General features: G+C 39.5%; 1 protein-coding gene across 3 annotated transcripts in view; it reads left to right on the top strand.

Moving 5' to 3' along the window:
- Positions 1 to 1,279: 1,279 nt before the first annotated feature.
- Positions 1,280 to 21,297, top strand: part of GRAMD2B (GRAM domain containing 2B) — a 129,952-nt gene continuing 109,934 nt past the window's right edge. For 2 of the 3 annotated variants that reach the window (XM_070569365.1, XM_070569368.1), the window contains exon 1: positions 1,724 to 1,996. In XM_070569365.1, the coding sequence (XP_070425466.1) occupies positions 1,761 to 1,996 (236 nt within the window). In that variant the 5' untranslated portion in view covers positions 1,724 to 1,760. Of the gene's footprint in view, positions 1,997 to 21,297 lie in introns of all 3 variants that reach the window. The other variant, XM_070569369.1, reaches the window with a different exon arrangement.

Below are 21,297 nucleotides of genomic sequence, written 5' to 3'. Positions count from 1 at the left end.
TAACTTTTCAATTCTGTATATTATCTCTTCCTAGCTACATTTTTGAAGCAAGGACCCGTTTCTTAAAATCTTTTTGTACCACTCACGGCAGCTAGCATGGAGCCTTGCTAATAAAATATTCTTGATTGAATGAGTACAAAGAAGGCTTCTCTATTAAAAAATATATCCAAAGACTGGCTGCTGACATTGGAATTTCCTTCTTAAGAAACATTTTGCTCTATGTTAAGCATTGCCTCCAGTTAAATTCCAAACCCGCCTCAGAGAGTAACATATTATGTTTCATTATTATGAATATCTGTGCTTATTAGACTTTTTTGTTTACAGGAAGCAGAAACTACCTTGCAGGTTGCTGCTGTTATATGAGGTAGTATGATTGGTTTGTTTAATCCAATACTTTAGTATAGCTTAGCTTATCCAGGAAGGACAAGGAGGGGAGCTGGGTGCAGTGCACCACCAGAATTGCAGCATGGTGGTACTGGGAACTGGGGTGGCCGCCTGTCACGGTTTGCCCAGCACTAAGGGATTCCTAGGATGCGGGGCCTTCAGCAGCAATACCAGGAAAACCTCCGACAAACTGGGATAAGTTGTTCGCTCTGTTTGGCTCTGGTGAAATCCTTCGTCTGACTTCAAAAGTGTGCTTAGAGTCAGTACTGCACACAGAGCGGCACAGAACTGTCCCTGGCTGGTTATCAGCTGGTTCGAGCAAAGTGCTGAGGAGGCCAAGGCTAAAGGTTTGATTTGCTAGGAAACTTTGCTCTCTTCCACAGTCAGAATCTGTGTGCTTCACTTAAGCCAGTCATTCCCCAATGTCATTGACTAATCACAAGGGGAACAAGGAGAGAGAGAACATAGCTGCTTGGGACCAAATCCTTCACTGCTCCTAGGAACACTGGTGGAGAGACACCGATGTTCTCCTTGTGCATGAACATTAAGTGACTGAAGATTGTCACATAAAGAAATTCATTTTCTGAACTTTCTGCTTAAATGGGTGCTAAATAACAGCAACGATAATATATAACAGATTTGGAAATTTCCACAGCATATTCTCCTACATAACTTCATCCTAATCCTGGGAGATAGGCATGGCAGATACCAAGCTCAGCAGGGTTGGGATCACTCGTGCTTGGTTACTCAACCAGCAAACAACGGAGATGGAGCTGGAGCCCTTGCCTTCTAGTGTCTTTTATTTGTTTGCTGTCGTTGTTGTTGTTTGGGTACAGGTCACAGCTTCCTGTAACGCAGCAAAATAGATAACGCTCAGGTTCCTTTGACTTTGTACCTTTCATTTTCCCAAGAACTCCAGAACTCCACAGGCCCCGGGGCCCTAGCAGCACAGCCTTCAAGCTCCCGCGCGTCTTGCCAAGCACTGGCTGCAACACGCTGGGGGGCTGGTTATTTCATGTATGTGCAAAGACATAAAGCACATCCACATTCTTCACGCTGCTGGTCAGGCCCAGGGGATTAGAAAAAGCACCTCTGCCGTTAATGCTTAGATGTTACCCATCTCTGCACCTCATCGTTTTGTTTTGTCTAAGTCTTTACTTTTCCATAGACTTTTCTGCCTTAGTCCACAGGGTTGTGTGGTGTTCGTACCAGTAAACTGAAAGCTAAATTTCCCAAACACGTTTATTTTTCCTTTAGAGCAAACGTGGGTAGGATGAAATCCACTCTGTGTTATACTTACATGTTACTCATTAACTGACTTCAAAAAAAATAGCCTCGGCTAGATTAGGAGTCATGTGAAAACAGAGCTTCCTGCAATGCGGGAACTGAGCAGAGCTAAATGTCAAGAGATTTTCACATTATTGGGGAAATTCAGAAATGAGCCTTTGAGCTTATTTCTTAACTTAGTGATCGACAAGCACACAATGATGAAGAAAAAGACATCGTCTTCCAGCGACATAGTGTTCCGGTTTGAGATTCCGGGCAGCCCAAGGAAGCCCAACGCTGAGGCCCCACACAGCTCTGCTGACAGCCCCAGCTCGGTGTTTCTCAGGTGGGTACATGCTGTCTGCCCCGCTGATGGCCTCTGCCACCTGACGGGTGTTCCATGGAGAGCTCCTTCCTCGCCCCTGAGGTAGCAATCTGCCAAGGGGAAAGAGAAGGCACAGCCTAGACATCTGGGTCAGTGGATTTGAAGGGGGGACATGGCAAGAGATGTGATCAGCTAAGCAAACAGAACTATTACCACTATTAAGGGAAAGTAATTGTTGGTGCCTTCTTTAGGACTTTTTAGTACCGGATAACTTGCCAGCTATGCAGCTCCTCAGTTCCCGATTCACTCTCAGGTTCATAGGAAGTAAAGGCAAACAGTTAACCCAAAAACCTTACTCTGGTGTCAAAATAGCCTGTGCTATTATTAAAATAGTCGCTATTAAAATATTAAAATAATTGCCCACTTTTTGGCCTTCTAGATTAAATATTAAAATAGCACTAGCTGCTCTGGTTCAACTATTTACTGTACATACAGTGATTTACAACAGCTTTGACCAGATCCAGAACATGTCCTTTTTAGCTGTAAATGTGAATATCTATATCAATACTATTCTGATAATTGCATATTTTTAATGAAAATTCATTTATTAACTCTTTATTCATTTTGTCTCATAATAATTCTCTAGCAACATATAAAAGGTAGAAATTAAGCGGAGTGGAAATCAATTATAAAAAAAGTTTCTCATCCAACTTTGATGAAAACTTTAATGTAACTTTCATGTAAACGTCTCAAATGAAGGCAGAGGAATGACCTCCACTCCTGAAGTTGACTTTTACATAGAACCATATCCAGAAAGCCAATCATTTGTTTTATTTTAAATCATTTACACAAAGAAGTGCTCAAAATTATAGCTTTTAAAAGTTAAATAGAAAACAAAGAAGTTCCATTTCAAATAATGGTGTTCACATATCAGAATGTCAGGTTATAAATACAAAATTAAATAATTTTAAGAAGAAGTTTTAGAGACTGAGTCTGAATTTATGCAAAATGTTGCTAAATACATCTTTTTGAAAGTTAGCTTAATAATTACACTCATCATTAAAATGATGCAATGTGGTTGTTTGAACAAGAGCACAATTTCTGTGATTGAAAATGTAAAACTCTTGCATTATTTCTATATTTTGCTGATTTTGCGTGTTTCTCAAATTGCTTTTTCTGCTTAATCCATCTCTAATGTGAACGCTAGGGCAAACTCTTCTTTGGAGCTCAAGCTCTCACCAAGAAAAATAAAATTAAATCAAAATGCATAGACATAAATAAACGTTAAAATTATATAAAATCCATGAAGTATAATTTAAATAAATGTAATACATACAATTTAAATGATTATAGATAAACAAATAGAAAATAAAAATAAAATTAAAAACTGCATCAACCTAAATTCAAGCCTCTTTCAAAAAAAGCCCAGGCCTATTTCATGTGCATGTTAGAATATTAAATATCAATATCTATAAGTGGGTTTTTTTCCCCCAATGTGTATTAGAACCAACCTAAAAACATTACACATATCTCCAAACAGTTTTGGCATTGGAGGAGTTTTATTCTAGTTCAAAGATCTATTTAATGTGTTATATATAAAATTATTGAAAATAATTTGTAGACGCATTCAGGTACATGTTGGTTAATTATTTGAGGGCAAAAATAAGACCAGATAAACACTTCCCTTTACCTTCTAAATAAATATTATTAATTTATGTGGCTGTTGTGCTATCCGATTATCCCTTCCATGAACTAGAGCTAATAAAATGTACTCTCAGATCAACAAACTACTTCAAGTAGGCACAGATACAATTTACGCAGTGTTTTTATTCAATCATTCAATTCAACAAAGACCTACGGAGTAACTATTCTATGCCAGGCTGTGTGGAAGGCACCGGGGATACAATCATAAGCAAGACGGACTTACTCCCTATGCTCCTTGAGGCTGTTAGTTTAATGTCGAAGACAGGACAAAAAAATTATGAATGAATACACACATACATACATAATTCGAATATTAATGTATGTTACTATAGGAAACAAATACAAGGCTAAGATAGAGAATAAGATGAGGAAAACTAATTTAGATGGAGGGGCAAGTAAAGGACTCTCTAAGGAAGTGATATTTAGGCCAACTTAGAGGACGAAAAAAGAGCCAACCATGGAATACCAGGGAAGGAGCATGTTGCCCCAAGGTGGGGAAGATCTTGTGTCTTGAGGAACCTGGGGAGAGGGACGCACGATGAAATCAATCGGAGAGAGAAGCAGAGGATGAAGGGAGTTAGAATTCTATTCTAATGGTGATAGGAAGCCACTGGAAGGTTTAGAGTAGAAGAGTATCAAGATGTGATGCTCACTTTAGGAGGGCATTCTGGCCCCCATAGATTATTATCTCCTGTTTTTTGCTCATTCAAGCCCTGCTACATCTTTGCCCATGTCTCCCAGTGGGCCTGTGTGAGACTGCCTCTAACGTATGTACCTAGGAGAGAAACTGCTGTGTCATAGGTGATGCACACGATTAATTTTACTCATTAATATTAAATTGTGTCCCAAAGTTCCGTATCATTACGCAGTTATGCAGTTATTCTGCTGTCTCAACAACATCTATATTGTCTAACCTTTTAACTTTTTCCAATTGGAAAGATGAGAAATGGCACATTGATGTGGTTTTAATGTGCATTTCCCTTATTAACACAGGAGGAGGATTTTTTCAACATGTCTATTTTTTAACTGCCTTTTTTTGTTGATGTAATTAAATTTCTAAATTGATCTTATATTCAACATCCTTGCAAAATCTTATTTTTAATAATTAATCTGTAGACTCTAAGAGGTTTTCTTTGTAGACGGTACTACTATTTGAAGTAATACAAATTTTGTTTCTACTTTTCTGATCTTTACTCCTTTTAAGCCTTCTTTATTTTATTATACAAGCAAAGAACTCCATTATAATGTTGAAGATAGGTAGTAATTCCAGGCATTCTTGTTTTGTTCCTGATTTTAAAGAGAATGTTTTCACATTTCAGGTTTCATAAGCCTTTCTTAGGTTAACAAGGTTCCCTTCTAATTAAGGTTTCTAAGAGGTTATTGAAACTATTGAGTGCTTTCCTGGCCTCCGCTGAGATGTTCCTCATTTGAAAATCTTTCACATTCACAATGTGCACAGTACCTCAACATTCAAAATTCACAAGAAATCATCATTTCCCAAAATATGCAGAACATTGGGCAGGCTTTGAAAAACATGAATTACTGTAAACTTTATAAGTACTTGACTGAAAAAGGCTCTGGTGAATTAATAGTTCCACAAATTAGTCATTTAGCAAGTAAAAATCGGAAATTTCTATTGAATTAATTAGCTTTTGGAGATTTATTATGCAAATCAGCCATTAGATCTATTGCTTTCAAGAAACTTGTTTTCCCAAAACATTTCTCTTTAGAGTATCACTCTATTTCAGTTTCCGGCAAAGGTGAAAGTTGCCCAGCAGAGCTAACGTGTAGAATGGGCTGCCACGGGCCTTGGGTATACAAACAAGGTCCAAGATGGCAACCAAGGAGGGCAAATATGAAGCAGCGTTAAGCAGAAATGTGGGACCAGGGTGGGACCAGCCCAGGCCTGCTCAGACTCCTGTGCTCTGAGTTGGGGACCACTCTAGGCTGCAGTCAACAATAACCTTGGCAGGTCCAAGGCAGCCTTGCCGTCACACTCATCATGCCTCCGCTTAGTGGCTCCAACCACTCTGCCTCTACTCCTCTACTCTTCCAGCTGCCAGTAGTGAGGGCAAGAGGAAATGTCTGCCCTTCTTCCTTTCCCTCTCCTCTCCCAAGAGCCTTGCTTTTTCTTAGCCAAACCCACTTCTCCTGCTATTTTTTCTTTCAGAGTCCTCAATTTTATTTCATATCTATTTGAAACAGCTAGAAGAAATCAAAAGTTTAAGAATCATCCATATCCTCACAACTCTTACAACACTATTTTCACTTTTTGTTGCCTTTTTATCTGTATCTATTTGAATATAGAGCATTTACATAGTTATAGCAATGGTATGTAGATATAGATATATAATTTTGTCTTCTGCTTTTTTCACCTATTCTCTATTTTTACATATAGTTATTATACTAACTTATGGATGACTGCACAAAATTCTGTCCTGTTTATTAGTAATAGCTTAGGGAGCAAACATTTATCTAGCACCTTCTGTCGGCATGTTACATAATTTAATTTACCCCTCACAGCAACTCTTCTTATTAGGACCCCCTCTTTATGGACCAGGAAACTGAGTGTTACTTGTTGTTATTTTTGTTGTTATTGTTGTTGTTAATAATATGTTATTTCACAATGAATCATGGGATGTAGGCTAATAAATAATTTTAATGCAAATGAACTTAAATCCTATAATGGAAGTCACAGATGCTATAAGGCAACAAAGCAGAGAACAGCTCCCTCTGCGTGTGGAAGAAGAAGTCTGGGAAGGCTTCCTGCAGGAGGTGATTCCGTGATCTCTCAGATAAGGAGGCTGTGTACGGGTATGAAAGGGTTCCGTGGAAGGCAAGGCAAGTGTAGGAAGGCAAGGAAGACAGGGAGGACACGAGGTGTCAGAAAACGAGGGGTCATCTGTGTGTCTAGAACACAGGCGAGTGGGAGAGAAGAAGCAGGGCTCATGCTGGACCTCAGCCTGCAGGCGGCTCGAAGCAGGGGCGTGACACGATCAGGGCTGCGCTTTAGAAGATCACTGGGTGGCCTGGAGGATAAATTAGAAGGGGCAGAGAACAGAGGGGAAGCTATGGCACCACCACTTCTCCTGCTGTTAAGGAAAGGATAGGAGTGCTATTTGGTACCTGAAAACAAGAACACAGTAGACATCTGAGCAGGACCCGTTTTCACGAAGTAAGCCTATGGCCTCAGCTCCTGTTCACTGGAGTTGTAGAGATCAGAGTAATATTTAGAAGCTGAAGGAAGCTGAGTTCTGGGAAATGGGCTTCCTTCTGCAGGAGCAGGGATAATGAGGTAGAAGTCAAAGAAACCAAAATTGGGTTAAGGGAATATATAATAGTATTAGTGTTCCGAGCATGTTGGTGGCCAGGCGGAGGTATTTCAGTGAAAGGAGTAAATCTATTTTTAGTAGGTAAGGTCGAGGTAGCAGGACCTATGAACTCTGCCGAGCCTCAGAGAAGAGTGAGGGGTGGTAAGTCAGAAGGCAGACAGAGAAGGAAGCGCACCAGGATGTAGTGAAATGGGGCCTTAGAAGTTAGAATGAAGAGGTGAAGTGCAGAGGACAAGGCCTCTTTGATAGCAGAGTTAGAATTTTACAAGCAGGAGAGAATAGAACTCCCCAGCAACTAAAGTTGCCAGGTGAGAATAGACCTACAGATTCTTTCCCAAACTTCGCCAGTCACTTCCCCACTGTCTGTTTATATAAAGCACTCATATTTTCTCAATACATGTCCTCTCTCTTGTCACCAGACTTTTGAACATCCTGGAAGCCTGAAAATTCCTATTCATCTTTCAAGATGTACCTCCTGAAGGTCTAGAATAATATCCAGGGAGACTTTCCCGTAGCCTCCTACTTCCACCCCTCAGAACTAGCAGCCTTTTCTTATTTATTGGCACCATTTCCCATGTTAACGACTTATCAGAATGTGCTACCACCAGAGGAGTGCTTATTATAAAGCCAGTGAAGCATAAGCTTCTACTTTCAGTTATACAGGCCCCTTCCGAGGCCCTGGGAGTGTCCCTAGCAAGATGTTCACATAGTTACACATTTCTGTAAACTTTTCAGACAGTATTTTAACCACAGTTATGATTGCTCTCTCTCTCCACTCCAATTTTCCCTCTTTCAACTTCTCCAGTCAGGTAGCCAGGCGCATTTTTGGCATTCTGAGCGAAGGGAAAGTTGTTTGGAGCTACATTTAGTTTGGGATTAGTGGAATATATTTATGTGATTTGCCATTATTTCCTTGTGCACATAAGTTATTGCTGGTCATCCAGGAATACTCCCACCACCCACTAAGCCAATTCACCCTGCTTGGCGATACAGAAGTACAGGGCCAGAGATGAGATCATGATATAAACACGTCCTAAAGGTGACATGCATCAGAAGTACGTGGGTAAAAGAGGAGAAACAAAGTTGGAAATGTACTGAGCCAGAAGCTAGTCTCTGGCAAATTCTTTCAGTCACCAGATGTGTACATTTTTTTTTTTTTTTTTAAAGATTTTATTTTTTCCTTTTTCTCCCCAAAGACCCCCCGGTACATAGTTGTATATTCCTCGTTGCGGGTCCTTCCAGTTGCGGCATGTGGGACGCCGCCTCAGCGTGGTTTGATGAGCAGTGTCATGTCCGCGCCCAGGACTCGAACCAACGAAACACTGGGCCGCCTGCAGCGGAGCGCGCGAACTTAACCACTCGGCCACGGGGCCAGCCCCCAGATGTGTACATTTTAAGTGGTGGATTCTGGTCTCACTAATGCCAAGTCAAAACAGAAATTGTCTCCTGTCAGGACTACATACTTGATAATGCAGCTGATATAATTATAAGTACACCAAACATCTTTAGGCTAAGTGCACAATTTCTCAGAATTCCTGTGTTTAGGGGCAAAACACAAGGTAATACTAAAAACAGTCCTTGCCCCTGTGTGTGTCACATAGCAGATCACATCTTAGCACAACATTATCAAGAAGAGGTTTGAATCTGAAAGAAAATGTCTAGCTATCAACAAAAACTAAGCTGTTTCTAGAGAAAAGACTAAATTATCTCTTTATCGAAAATACTCCAAAACTGTTGCCAAATGAAGAGATGAATAAGTATCAGCTAAAAGTTCTAAGACAATATCATAGCGTATGTCACGCAGTTAATTCACAGGAGTGTTACATTACTTTTGTAGATTTGGAGATGTTTATGAAATTTGTCAGCTTTTTCGATTTAATAATTTGACTTCTTTCCTGACTCTAAATAGATATTCACTTTAGTACCTAATTTTTTATTCGTAATTTTTCTTAAAGAACATCCTAAACTTCTATAGGCTTCAGGCCCACAAAACCTGGATCTGCCCCGGATTCTAATTCTGTGTCTGTGCTCTGTGACAAATCTGAGCTTTTTGTATCTATAGAACTTGACCCAGGCCATGTACGTTGTAGTGCTGAGCAAAGGAATGGATGTGATTCTGCCAGCTGGGGGAACGAACTCGGGAGTGGAATGCATGTTGGCTTGTTACTGCTTGTTATCAGTCCCTCATTTTTGGCAATTTTGAAAATATTTCTAGAAAAACTAATGTTACAAAAATGTTTTTGATCAGTGTTCACTACATTCAATTTTCCAGAACATCTAAAATTTTTTTTACAAAAGTACAATTTAATAACCTATGCTTTAATCCTTGACTTGTTTTTTAAAAGAAGTTTTAAAACCTCATGGAAATCTATTTTGGATGAGTTCAACCTAAAGTCCCCACTTTCATTAGAAGCTTTTTATTGTAACAGATAAAAAGAAAATCCGGTTTATTTACACGACTTCATATCGCTCTCTCTCTTTCTTTCACCTCTGTGTTTACCAAAACAAAACCAGGCAAGGGTAATTAAATTGAAAGTTCTGGGAGTTGCTTCTGTGTGTAACTATGTGGAGCTACACGAAGGCAAATTGGGAAGCCCTGCCAAGAAGTACATAAGTGATGAATGAGTGCTTCTGTGTAACCCAGCAGTAATAATAATAACCGCCTCTTCTATTTGCGCAGTGCCTTACTCATGGGAACTTTTTACAGACGTGACCCTATAAATCTTGGTGGCCTTTCACTATAATAGATGGATTATGGTTATCCCCTATATTGCTTAGATGAGGAAAGCAAGTAACAGAAAAGGAAAAGAGGTTTTCTGTTGTTGCTGTGTGGCAAAATTAAGCCGCTAAAATGAGTTCAGGTAGTGCATGACCAAAATGGCACTATCACACGTCGCTGACCAGTTTTTTCACCTGGCTTGGCTTCCGATTATTTGGGCTATTTCCAAAAATCAAATCCATCTTCGAAGGTCATGTAATTCAGTTTCTCCATCCCACCCAGAGTGACTTTTTCAGCTCCAGAGAGGTCACTGGTTTCAGACGCAGGCACACTACTCTGTTTGAAAGAGGAAAGTTAAGGAGACCTACCTGGGATTCTGATTCTGTGCTGACTCATTATGTGATTCTGTGGGTTTCAGTTAAATTTATCTGTAAAGAGACAATGGTATTTACACCATGTGCTTGTGAGGATTGGGGAAAGAACAGGATGATGAGTAGTTTCATTTAACAAATAGTCGTGGACTGCTTCCCATAATCTGCACACAGATGCTCTGTATGGGGAGGACTGCCTGGCATCCATCTAGTTTTGTCACTTTCTAGCTCTGCAATCTCTCCGTGCCTCACTTTCCTCAACTGTGAAGTGAGGAGAATCATAGGATGGTGGAGAGTATTAAATGAGGTAATATACGAAGTGCTTGGCACACAGCAAATGTTGTACTGCTAGCTGTGATCATTGTAAGACAGTGGGAGAGAGCCACAGGAAAATAATGGTACATCATTTATCACCTAGAGCTCTTAGAGGCTGGGAGTACATCCTCTCCTTTCTATCCCCAGCACCTAGCACATAGAAGAAACTCTGTTATAAGAAGAGACTCTTGTGAAGTAAATAAATGCCTCAGCCCCAGCTCCTCCTTCCAGGTGCTCCAATCTCTCGGCAAAAGGCACATCCCCCCGCTATATAGAGGGCAGGCAATGCGGACACACTTTGAAGGTTAAATTATTAGCCCAACTCTCCAAACTATAATTTCCCACAACATGTTTCCCGTTAATCCCCTTGTTGCAATACTTAGATCTAGGAATAAACCGCCCATTTCAAAAGCTTAGTGGAACAAAATAAACTTTGCCTAATGTGAAAAGCTAACAGCTGCCAGTATGATACTGGAGAAAAAGAAACCTTCCGTTTTATTCTCTCCAATAAACCCACAGGGCAGAGCAAAGTGCCGTGAACGAGCCTCACTCCAAACATGCTCCTGCAAAAGCAGAAAGAAACCTGGAAGCAGGAACAGTGAAGTCATACAAGTGTGTTCCTTTATCTCACAGAGTCGTCCTCTGGACTCTGAGAACGACCCTCTGTGACCCGCTGGGCCTCCCGAGTCACATCTCTTGCCGTCTTCATGCGCCATGAAGACCCTGCTCCAGCCAGGCACAGTAGTTCTGGGTCTTTGCCCCTTCCTCTCTGCCTATGACACGCTGGCAGAGTGAATTCTGAGCTGTCCTTCAAAACTGGAGCAGGTCTCACGCTTTCAGAAAGCCTACCCTGCCACCTAGGTCCCTCTCTCAGTGCTCACACTATACCTTTTGGTTACTTCCATTGGAGTATTTATCACACACCAAGTCACACTTGCTGTTATATTTGTCTTTCTTCCTCACTCTGCTGCCTTTGCTTTCTAACTAGCCACTCAGCACAGGTCCTAGCACAAAGTAGAAAACAATAAACGTTAGATGGATAAATAAATGGTGGTGTGTGATGGGTAAATAAAGAGCTCCCTGAGTTGATAAGCAAGGCTGACCCTTACTGGGGTACTGCTGACCCCATCCCAGGAAGGCTGAAGCTCAGCAGAACAGTCAGGGCACACAAGTCAAGAATCTGCTCAATGCGGGGAGGAGAGCTAGTGGCAAAGTCAAATGAGGTATCAGACCTTCTGACTCACAGCCCAGGACCGTCTCACTGCTCCACAATGATGTGATTAGATCTGAACTGGTTGCCTCACTGTCGTCCCAAATGTTTTATCCTTGCAATTGGGAAAAGAGAGGGAAAAAATTACAGAACTAAAAGGCTACAAGCAGCAATATAGGCTGAAATTTCCGTTTCCATAAATTAAATATAAACTTAATTTCACACTAAGTTTAAAAATAAACTTAATTGGGGCTGGCCTGGTGGTGTAGTGGTTAAGTTTGAGTGCTCCACTTCAGTGGCCCAGGGCTCACGGGTTCAGATTCCTGGTGCGGACCTACACACTGCTCTTCAAGCCCTGCCATGGTGGCATCCCATATACAAAATAGAGGAAGATTGGCACAGATGTTAGCCCAGCAACAATCTTCCTTAAGCAAAAAACGAGAAAGATTGGCAACGCTTGTTAGCTCAGGGCCAATCTTCCTCACAAAAAATACAATTAAAAAATTAACTTAACTATTGTAAAATTGAATTAAAATAGATTTGAAAGAAGTAAGAACTTAATAAACATCAAATTTTAATTTGATAAATAAGCCCTCCCACACGCCACACACTTTGATATCTTCACGCCCCTGCACTTGTTTTTTCTCGGCCTGGGATCCCCTTTCCCTGAAGCAGTGCCGCAGCAACAAGTATTTTGCATTTTTGCGATATCCTGTTGGTTACACAGGTCCCCCCTGTGTATTCAGCGTGGAAGGGAATAATACAAGGGTTGGAATACCAAGAGAGGGGGGTCGTATGGGGCCATCCTCAAGGCTGGCCACCACAATAGCTGCGGGGGACCCCAAAACTATGATGTATTTCTAATCTGAAAGGTAGGATATGGTGAAAGGGCAGTAGCCTTGGAGGCACTTAGACCCGTGTTGAATCACAGCTCCAACACTTACTGAACCATCTTAGTCCAGTTATCTAATCTTGCTAAACCACTGCTTTTCTCATTAGTAAGATGGGACAAATAATACCTACCCTTTAGGACTGTTTTGAGGATTGGGTATGGATAATATATGGTGGCTGGCAAGTAGGAGCAACCAAGAATTACTGTTATTACAATAAAAAAGTATGTGAAGTGTTACTATAGAAACATAGTTGGAAGTGATAATGCACACAGCCCTGTGTCAAACTCTAGGGGTTTTCTATTTGTTTTATTATCCCCATACGTTCTTTTATAACATAAACGATTTAGTGAGAGATAAACACAGGGAAAGAAAGAAGACAAAGCTAAAAAAATACATTTGAATACATGTAGAAACATGAAGACTTTAAAATCCAAACTTGAAGAGCCAAGCATCTGTCGAGCTATTTCCTTTCCCCCATATGGCTGAAGTCCATATTATGACGACTTTAAAGAAACATGAAAATAAGGTAGAGAAAAGACCCCTGCCAGTACTGAGCAAAGTAGTTTTCTCAAAATTACGGCTCTTCTGGAAAAAAAAAAAAAAGTGATTATTTCTAGAAAAAAGACATAGTGGTAAAGTTCTGTCTCATGTCAAAATGAAACATTTTTTTCCAACAGCGCTACTGGTTTACAGGTTAAACAATGTTCCATACTCAGGAATTTGAGAGTTAGTGCTTTGCTTTGTTGTAAATTTCTCCAAACTTAGTTTCTTCTCTGGTAAAACAAGAATAAAGACACTAAGAGAAGAAGCTTCTTCATATCTGACTCAAAATAGGAATTGTTTCTCCAAATTCATATGCTGAAAGTATCATGGAAAGAGCCCAGGCCGGGCCGTGACAGGCTTATGTGACCTGGAGCGAGTCACTGACCCTCTCTTTTTCCTCACCTCACAAAATGCAGAGATCTATTGTGAGCAGCATTTTCCAGACAGTGGAGAAATAAAAAGGAGGCAAAAGGTCAAGTGAGGGGATTTTTATAAAGTTACAAGCTCCTTCTGAGGAAAAAAAAGTGAAGAATTCTTTTCAGGTATTATTTTATTCTTATTCTTACAGCATTTTTAAAAAATGTATTTTAGTTGCTATCTGCAGTAGTGGATTTACGATGAAGCCGATGAAGCTGTAACGTCAGCACCTACCACTGGAATGAACCTCTTCTAGTTCAATACTTACTGTTTGCACCTAATTTTGTATTTTTTTCTGAAAGAAGTACCCTACCAAACTGAATCTGCTCTAGTTGCTATTGTTAACGTAAAGATGCATTTTTCAACCAAGAGCAATTTTGTAAATATTATCATCAGTGTTTCATACCAGTAAATGGGATATTATTTACTAACAGTTAACAATTCTACACAAGAAACTATTATTATGGTATGAAAGGGTATTTTCAAAATGATTGATTCCTGGAAAATATGGAAATGAAATTTATCCCTTACAGAGACATAATTTTTTTTTTTGGAACATGCATATTGTCATCATATAAGATGACGACATTATAGAAACCATATAATTCATAAACCATATTGTATACTAGAGTATATAAAATATATTTAATGTAGAATTTAATTTTAGAGTAAAACATAGATAAAAGTGGTAGCATCTTTATCTTCTTTCCTAAAAGAGAGAAAAAGTTATTGAATCTTTTATTTATCTACATTATTATATGCCACATTTTGGGGGTTTTGAAGAAGTAGAGATTTCGGAAATCCTAACGCTACTCTACTAGTAATAATTCCTATTTGAGTTGAGAAGCAGCATAGAAGAGTCGTTCAGTACAGCAGCTGCTCAGCCAGGCGGCCGGGGTTCCCATCTCGTCTGAGTGGCTTGGCATGTCTGTACTCCAGTTTCCTCTCCGTTAAAAAGAGGAATGATGGCTCCTACCGCACAGGGTTATTGTAAGGACTGAATGAGTTACCCCTCTGTGAGGTGCTTAGAAAACCTCCTAGCACATACAAGCATGATGTAAGTTACTTAAAACACCTTTGGCTGGTTTCTAACTTGGGCTGTCATCTCACGTACTGCCTTATCAACCTGGGCAATGATTGAAAACTTTGGGGGCTGGCCCCGTGGTGCAGCAATTAAGTGCTCACGTTCCACTTCGGCGGCCCAGGTTTCACCAGTTCGGATCCCAGGTGCGGACATGACACTGCTTGGCAAGCCATGCTGTGGTAGGCGTCCCACATATAAAGTAGAGGAAGATGGACATGGATGTTAGCTCAGGGCCAGTCTTCCACAGCAAAAAGAGGAGGATTGGCAGTAGTTAGCTCAGGGCTAATCTTCCTCAAAAAGAAAAGAAAACTTTGTTTTATCCCACTGTCATTTTTCCATTAGTGACAACACCTTGCTTCTAGATCACCTACTGAATTGCCACATTTTTAGTGGAAAAGACTATGTTATTCATCTTTGTAACCCCCCAGGGTATTGTTTAGTCTCTGTCCTTTGTAAGAACAAAAGTAATCCTTAAGTGTTGTTTTAGCATTGAAAGTTAATAGAGGAATAACTCAAATAGAAAAACGTGTAGTTTAACTTAAAGTAAATGTTTCATGGCATAAGATTATTATTTTTTTAAAAGTGTTTTTAATATTTTCTAAATTGTCCACATTAGGAAATATATGATGGCAATTACTCACCAAGAGTTTAACTTTTGATGATGAATAAAGTGGCAAAATTTTAGGCTGTTGTTTAAACAAAAGTTTAAAAAGAAAAAAGGTCTCTTGCTATTAAATATGAATAAGCACATCTCTATTGGAAGGTGCCTCATTTATTAGTCTACCTGCCATGCAGGAGCAGGCTGAGGAGACAATTTGACTTTGAACTTTCACCGATGTCTGGATTTATAATAACAAAACAGAGTGTGCGATCTTGTGGGCCTAAACCACTCTGTACCTGTGAACGCAAAATGATTGGCTCGTTAATATGAAAGTTCTGAGGTAATGCTGTAAAACATGGTAAATAGGTAACAGAAAAATCACTGTGACTTTTCTTAAAGTCTTTTAGCTAAGTGATGGGGAAGGAGTTTTGTTTGTTAATTTCCCTGTAGTTATATAAATGGCCCTTAATTAATGATAAATAATAATAAGCACACATCATGATGAAACATTCAATATGCTGACGCCCGTTTTTTGGTCTAGGGTTCTCCTTTGGATCCCAAAGAGCAAAAATAGCATTGTTTATTCCTGAATTCAAAAGAAATAACATTCTTCTGCTGTCTGCCTATCAGATTTTTCCATGGTGCCTGAAGGCTATATAACCATTAGCAAAGGTATAGTTTTATGTAATTTCAGCAGCCTTTCAGAAATGCATGGCTAGGAGCAGAGTAATAACTTTAGTTATGTCCCGTAATTCCTGATTAAGTCCAAATTTCGTTCCACGGCCTCTTAATAAAAATGACAACAACTTAACATTTATTAGATGTCTTCTGTGTGCCAGATAGTACACCAAGCCCTTTTCACAAATTAGCTAATTCAAATTCACAATAACTTATGAAACAGGAACTATTATTACCCCATTTTCCAGGTAGGAAACTGAGGCTTGGAAAGATTAAATACTAATTCCATGACAGAAGAACTGGACTCCATCTCAAGACTCTAAAACCAATGCTTTTTCTACCTCGCTGTGCTCCAACTCCCCCTGCCCTTAATCTCCTTCCATCATGGAGTAGCAGAATTGGGCTAACAGATATAGACCTCCTAAAGTAAGTTGGGTGATTAAAATCTGACATGAGAGCTATATATGAGTAACCAAAAGCACAAATTACAAAAGAAATAATAAGTAAATTGGATCTCTTCAAAAGTAAATATGAAAAACATTGTCAAGAAAGTGAAGACCATCCACAGAACGGAAGAAAATATTTACAAATTGGGTATCTGATAAAGGTTCAGTATCCAGAATATATAAAGAATTCTTACAACTCAACAATAAAAAGACAACACATTTAAAAATGAGCAAAGGATTTGAATAGCTTTTTCTCCAAGGAAGATATACAAAGGGCCAATAAGATGCAATGTGGTACTTAACATGATGAAATGCAAATGGAAGGAAATGCAAATGAAAACCACAGTGAGATAACACTTCATACCTACTAGAATGACTATATTCAAAAAGACAGACAATAACAAGTGTTGGTGCACACATAGAGGAATTGGAACCCTCATACATTGTTGGTGGGAATGTAAAATGGTGCAACCACTTTAGAAAACAGTTTGGCACTTCCTCAAATAGTTAAACATAGAGTTACATATGACCCAGTAATTCCACTCCTCAGTATATATCCAAGAGAACTGAAAACACATGTCCATGCAAAAATCTGTTCAAGGATATTCATAGCAGTATTATTCATAATAGCTAAAAAGTGGAAACAACCCAAATGTCCATCTACTGATGAATAAAATGTGGTATATTCACAGAATAGAACATTATTTGGCCATGAAAAGGAATGAAGTACTGTTGTATGCCTCAACGTGGATGAAAGAAGCTAGTCAAAAAAGACCACATGATTCTATTTATATAAAATGTCTAGAACAGGAAAATCTATAGAGATAGAAAACAGAGTTAGTGGTTCCCAGGGGCTAGGGGGAAGGGATGATGAGGATTGACTTAATGGTTACAGGGTGTCTTTTTGTAGTGATAAAAATGTTCTAGAATAAGTGGTGATAGTTACACAATTCTGTTTAGTGGTACTAAAAACAATGAATTGTAGGCTTTAAAAGAGTGAATTTCGGGGCCAGCCTCATGGCCTAGTGGTTCAGTTTAGTGTGCTCCCTTTCGGCAGCCTGAGTTCAGTTCCTGGGCACAGACCTACATCACTCATCAGCGGCCATGCTGTGGTGGTGACCCATATGCAAAATAAAGGAAGATTGGCACAGATGTTAGCTTAGGGCAAATCTTCCTCAGGGAAGAAAAAAAAAGGAGTGAATTTCATAGTGTATGAATTATATCTCAAATCTATTATCAGAAAAAAAGGTAACGAGAGATCCTAAGAAATCATTCCTTTTTTTAAAGTTCATATTCTGTAAATACAAAGTATATAAATAATTTTTTCATGACTATAAATTGGCTTCCTGATTTTCAAGAGAATTAACACATTTTTATTAAACTAGATCTTCTAGATCAATATTTTCTTTGTTTGCCACTTAACTTTTCAGAAACACTTCTCTTTTATCCTATCACTAAAATCATGTAGGGTTAAGATAGGGATGTAAGAGGATGAGTAGTGTAGAAGAGGAGTTGTGTCAGGGGTCCCCGAGACCACCCCACACTCAGAGAATTACTAGAAGGACACATGCAACTCAGCATATAGTTGTACATATGGCTAAGATTTATTACAGTGATATAGTAAGCTGGGTCATAAGGGAAAAAGATGCAGGTGGAGTCTGGAGGAATCCATTATAGGCTTCCTTACACTCTGTCTCTCTCTCTCTTATGAAAGGTCACAGAGAATACACTCTTCCCCTAGCAACAAAAATGTAGCAACATATGCACAATGTTTCTGCCCAGAGAAGCCTAGCAAAGACTTGAGACCCAAGGTGTTTAATTGGAGGCTGGTCACACAGGCACCCCATCCTTAACACATACCCCAAATTTCAGCTCCCAGAAGAAAAGCAGATGTTCAGCATAAATCATACTGTTTGCATAGTTTAGGTCCAATGAGCCACCTTTATCAGTCAGGGAACAGTGGGAACACTCCCAAAATCCAAGTTCCCAAATGCCAGCTAAGGGTCAACCTTGCAAACAGGCATTTCTAAGAATAGCAGTCTCAGGCCTGCTGTGGTAACTTTTCTGCATAGGCGTGAAAAACGAAGATCTCACAACCACCATCCGATGAAAACAAATCCTTGGGGGAAAGAGGAAGAGGACTAAGAGACTCTGGAAAAGGCTCAGCAGGGTTTCAGGATCAAGGGGACACTGGGAGGTTTGGTTCTCAAGTCAGAAGTCTACTGATACCCATGACCCTGGCAAGTTGGACTGGTTCAAGGAACAGACTTAGGGCCAGTTAGGCCTGATCACTCTGAAGTGGTCCCAGGACCATTGGCTTTACCACCATCATGGCCTTGGACTCTCCAGCCCTCCAAGTGAAAGTAAACCCTTGATGCTTTGCTAGAATCAGCATGTCTTTCGAGGAGAGGCAAAAGGAAGGAGAAAAGAAATACAAAGGTTCTTAGACTTTTATCTTTTGCCCCTGGCATTCAAGAAAGAATCCTCACAGATGAACAGATACTGAAATGGGCAACACCAAGAACAGAGCTCATGACATACCCCTGAAATACTTACTAGCCCAGCTGTTCTTATTATAAGCCCAGATGTGATAGTCAAAGAAGTAACCTTGAGAAATAAACCCTAAGCAGGAAGACCCTAATTTAGTCCTTTTCTGTACTGCAAACGCTTAGTAAGAATTTCCTTCTATCTCATGGCAAGGTGGAAGGATCTGTTTGCTGTCCCAGCTCTTTCTGGAACCAGTAACCACCACAAATCAACTAGAGCATATTTGAAAAACGAGTGGAAGGGATGTCTTTTTTTCCCAGAACAAAACATTTCTGTTATGTAAGAACTGTTTAACTTTGACTAGTGAGTTATAAAACATATCTTTACAGTACAGGACTCAAAGTGCACGTGGGAAAACAGTTAAGGACCCCGGGGCTACTTGGAATTTCTGAGACGTCCTACCTTCTCTGCCCCTTTCCTTTTACCCTCCCTTCTTCCTTTTCTCTTCGCTACTTTCACCCATCAGCTTCCTCCTTCTTTTCCCTCCTTCCTATTGTTCCCATCTCCCCAAACAATTAGAAACTGACTGTAGTTTCAAAGGATTCAAATAACTCAAAAAAACTGTTTTCTTTTACAATTTTATTTCTCTGATTACCCAAATGTAAGATATTATCTCAGTAACAGATTACTTCTAATAAAAATTCCTACCTGTTTGCATATACATTTACCTGCATCTTGCACATTAATAATTTGATTTCAAAATTACCTTCAGTAAATATCAATTCAGGAACATCAATAAATTCTCTCTGCTAAATTGTACCTTTAGCCCTATGAAAAAATAGATAGTAAATTCTTATTTAGTAGCAGCCTTTCAAAATCTTCAAAGCTCTGCCTTAACTATCAGGCAGTCACATGGGGAAACAGTTTCCCGGAATCAGACTCAGTAGTCCCATTGATTGGCTTGGCTTCCATGTAGGAAACATTCCTGGCAGAGATCACACAGGGAGGGACCTTTCATCTAACTCTCCAGGTTTAATCTTCACAAAGAGTCAGGTTATCTTGAATCCAAGTAAGTCAACTTAGAGACAAGCACAACAGATGAACCATTAGCAGGCTAAGGCTGCCTCCAAGACGATAATTATCTTCCATTTAATTTGCCTTCCATTGAGACCGGATTTTGTTAAGACTAAAATAGAAGTTCTCTTTGAAAAGCTTAAAAATCAATTCTTTCAAAAAATTAAAAAATTAGTTTGATATCAAACAGCATAAATCGACTCTAGAAAGAATAACAATCCTATGCAGGTGAGGCCTTCCCCCAACCATGGTGGGTACTATGTAAAGGTGATTATCTCAGAGGTGAGCATCAGAGAGTATGAGGGGACACTCAGATCTATGTCAGCTGAGAAAGAACCAGGGATATTAATCCGCGGAAGCAAAGCTCAGAGGCCAAGTAGAGAGAGCAGGGCATGAGGGTCAACTCAGATAGTGAAAGGTTTGTCACGTGGTGGAGCAAATCTACATGGCCTGAAGGGCTCAAATGGAACAACTGAGTGGGAAGAAATAACAGTTCAATCATAATAAAAAAGAACTCAAAACAACCAGAATTCTCAAGGATGAACTGGGCTACTTTGAAGGGTAAGGAGTTTCCTGTCACCAAAGGTGTTCAAGTCTTTGATAGATTCATTCAACATTCTGCATTCCTTTATCAAATATTTACTCTGGAGGCCCGACACTGGCTACACAGGTGAAAGAAATAGTCATAGTCCCTTCTCTCATCCAGCCTAGAGTCGGCCCGGGTGGTTTGGTGAGATGTACAGAGGGGACTCAAACATGCACCCAGGAAGGACCTGTGAAGTTTTTCCTAATCTCAAGAAACTGATTCTATGAAATAAAAGCCCTGGGTTTTTCTACATTTGGAGAGCCTAAAATGTTTTTTCTTAACAAGAATGAGCCAGCCAAATTAATAACCCTTAGCTATGAAAGAGCTTACAGCTAGATTAAAGAATACTTGGGATAGTATTGGGATCAAGGCATTAAAGTTGTAAGTGTGAGTCTCCAAAGTACATTAATGAAGAAGAATGAACCCATTTTCCTAAATTGAGCTATTTAGAATCAACCTTTTCCTCTTGGCTACAGTTCTTATAACTTAGAGTTATATATATTTTATGGCTAGAAGATATTTTTCCTTTGGAAAAATGGAACAGCAGTGTTTTGTAATTAAGAAAGAAACACAAGGCTGGTATATATTGAAGAAACATACTAAAAAGGATTTTTTTTTTAATGGTTAGCATTTAGTCTCAGAATTAAATTCCTTAATGCACAAAGCTGATTAAGTACAATCTATTCTTGCCTATTAATTGTAATTAATGAAGTTCACTTTCTAGCCACTTTCATAATCAGCACATTTCAAAACATGATCACGTTACCTTAATCTGAATTTAACAACTGTGATCTTAGACTTGAATCACAGGCCCCTTGGAGTGTGCCGAGCTTGACAGGAGGCAGAGGAGAGGGCTCTGGGA

The sequence above is a fragment of the Equus przewalskii genome, chromosome 13 (assembly GCF_037783145.1).
Source record: "Equus przewalskii isolate Varuska chromosome 13, EquPr2, whole genome shotgun sequence".
NCBI lineage: Eukaryota > Metazoa > Chordata > Mammalia > Perissodactyla > Equidae > Equus > Equus przewalskii.
Note: the sequence above shows the minus strand (reverse complement) of the source record. Positions and strands in the feature narration are given on the sequence as shown.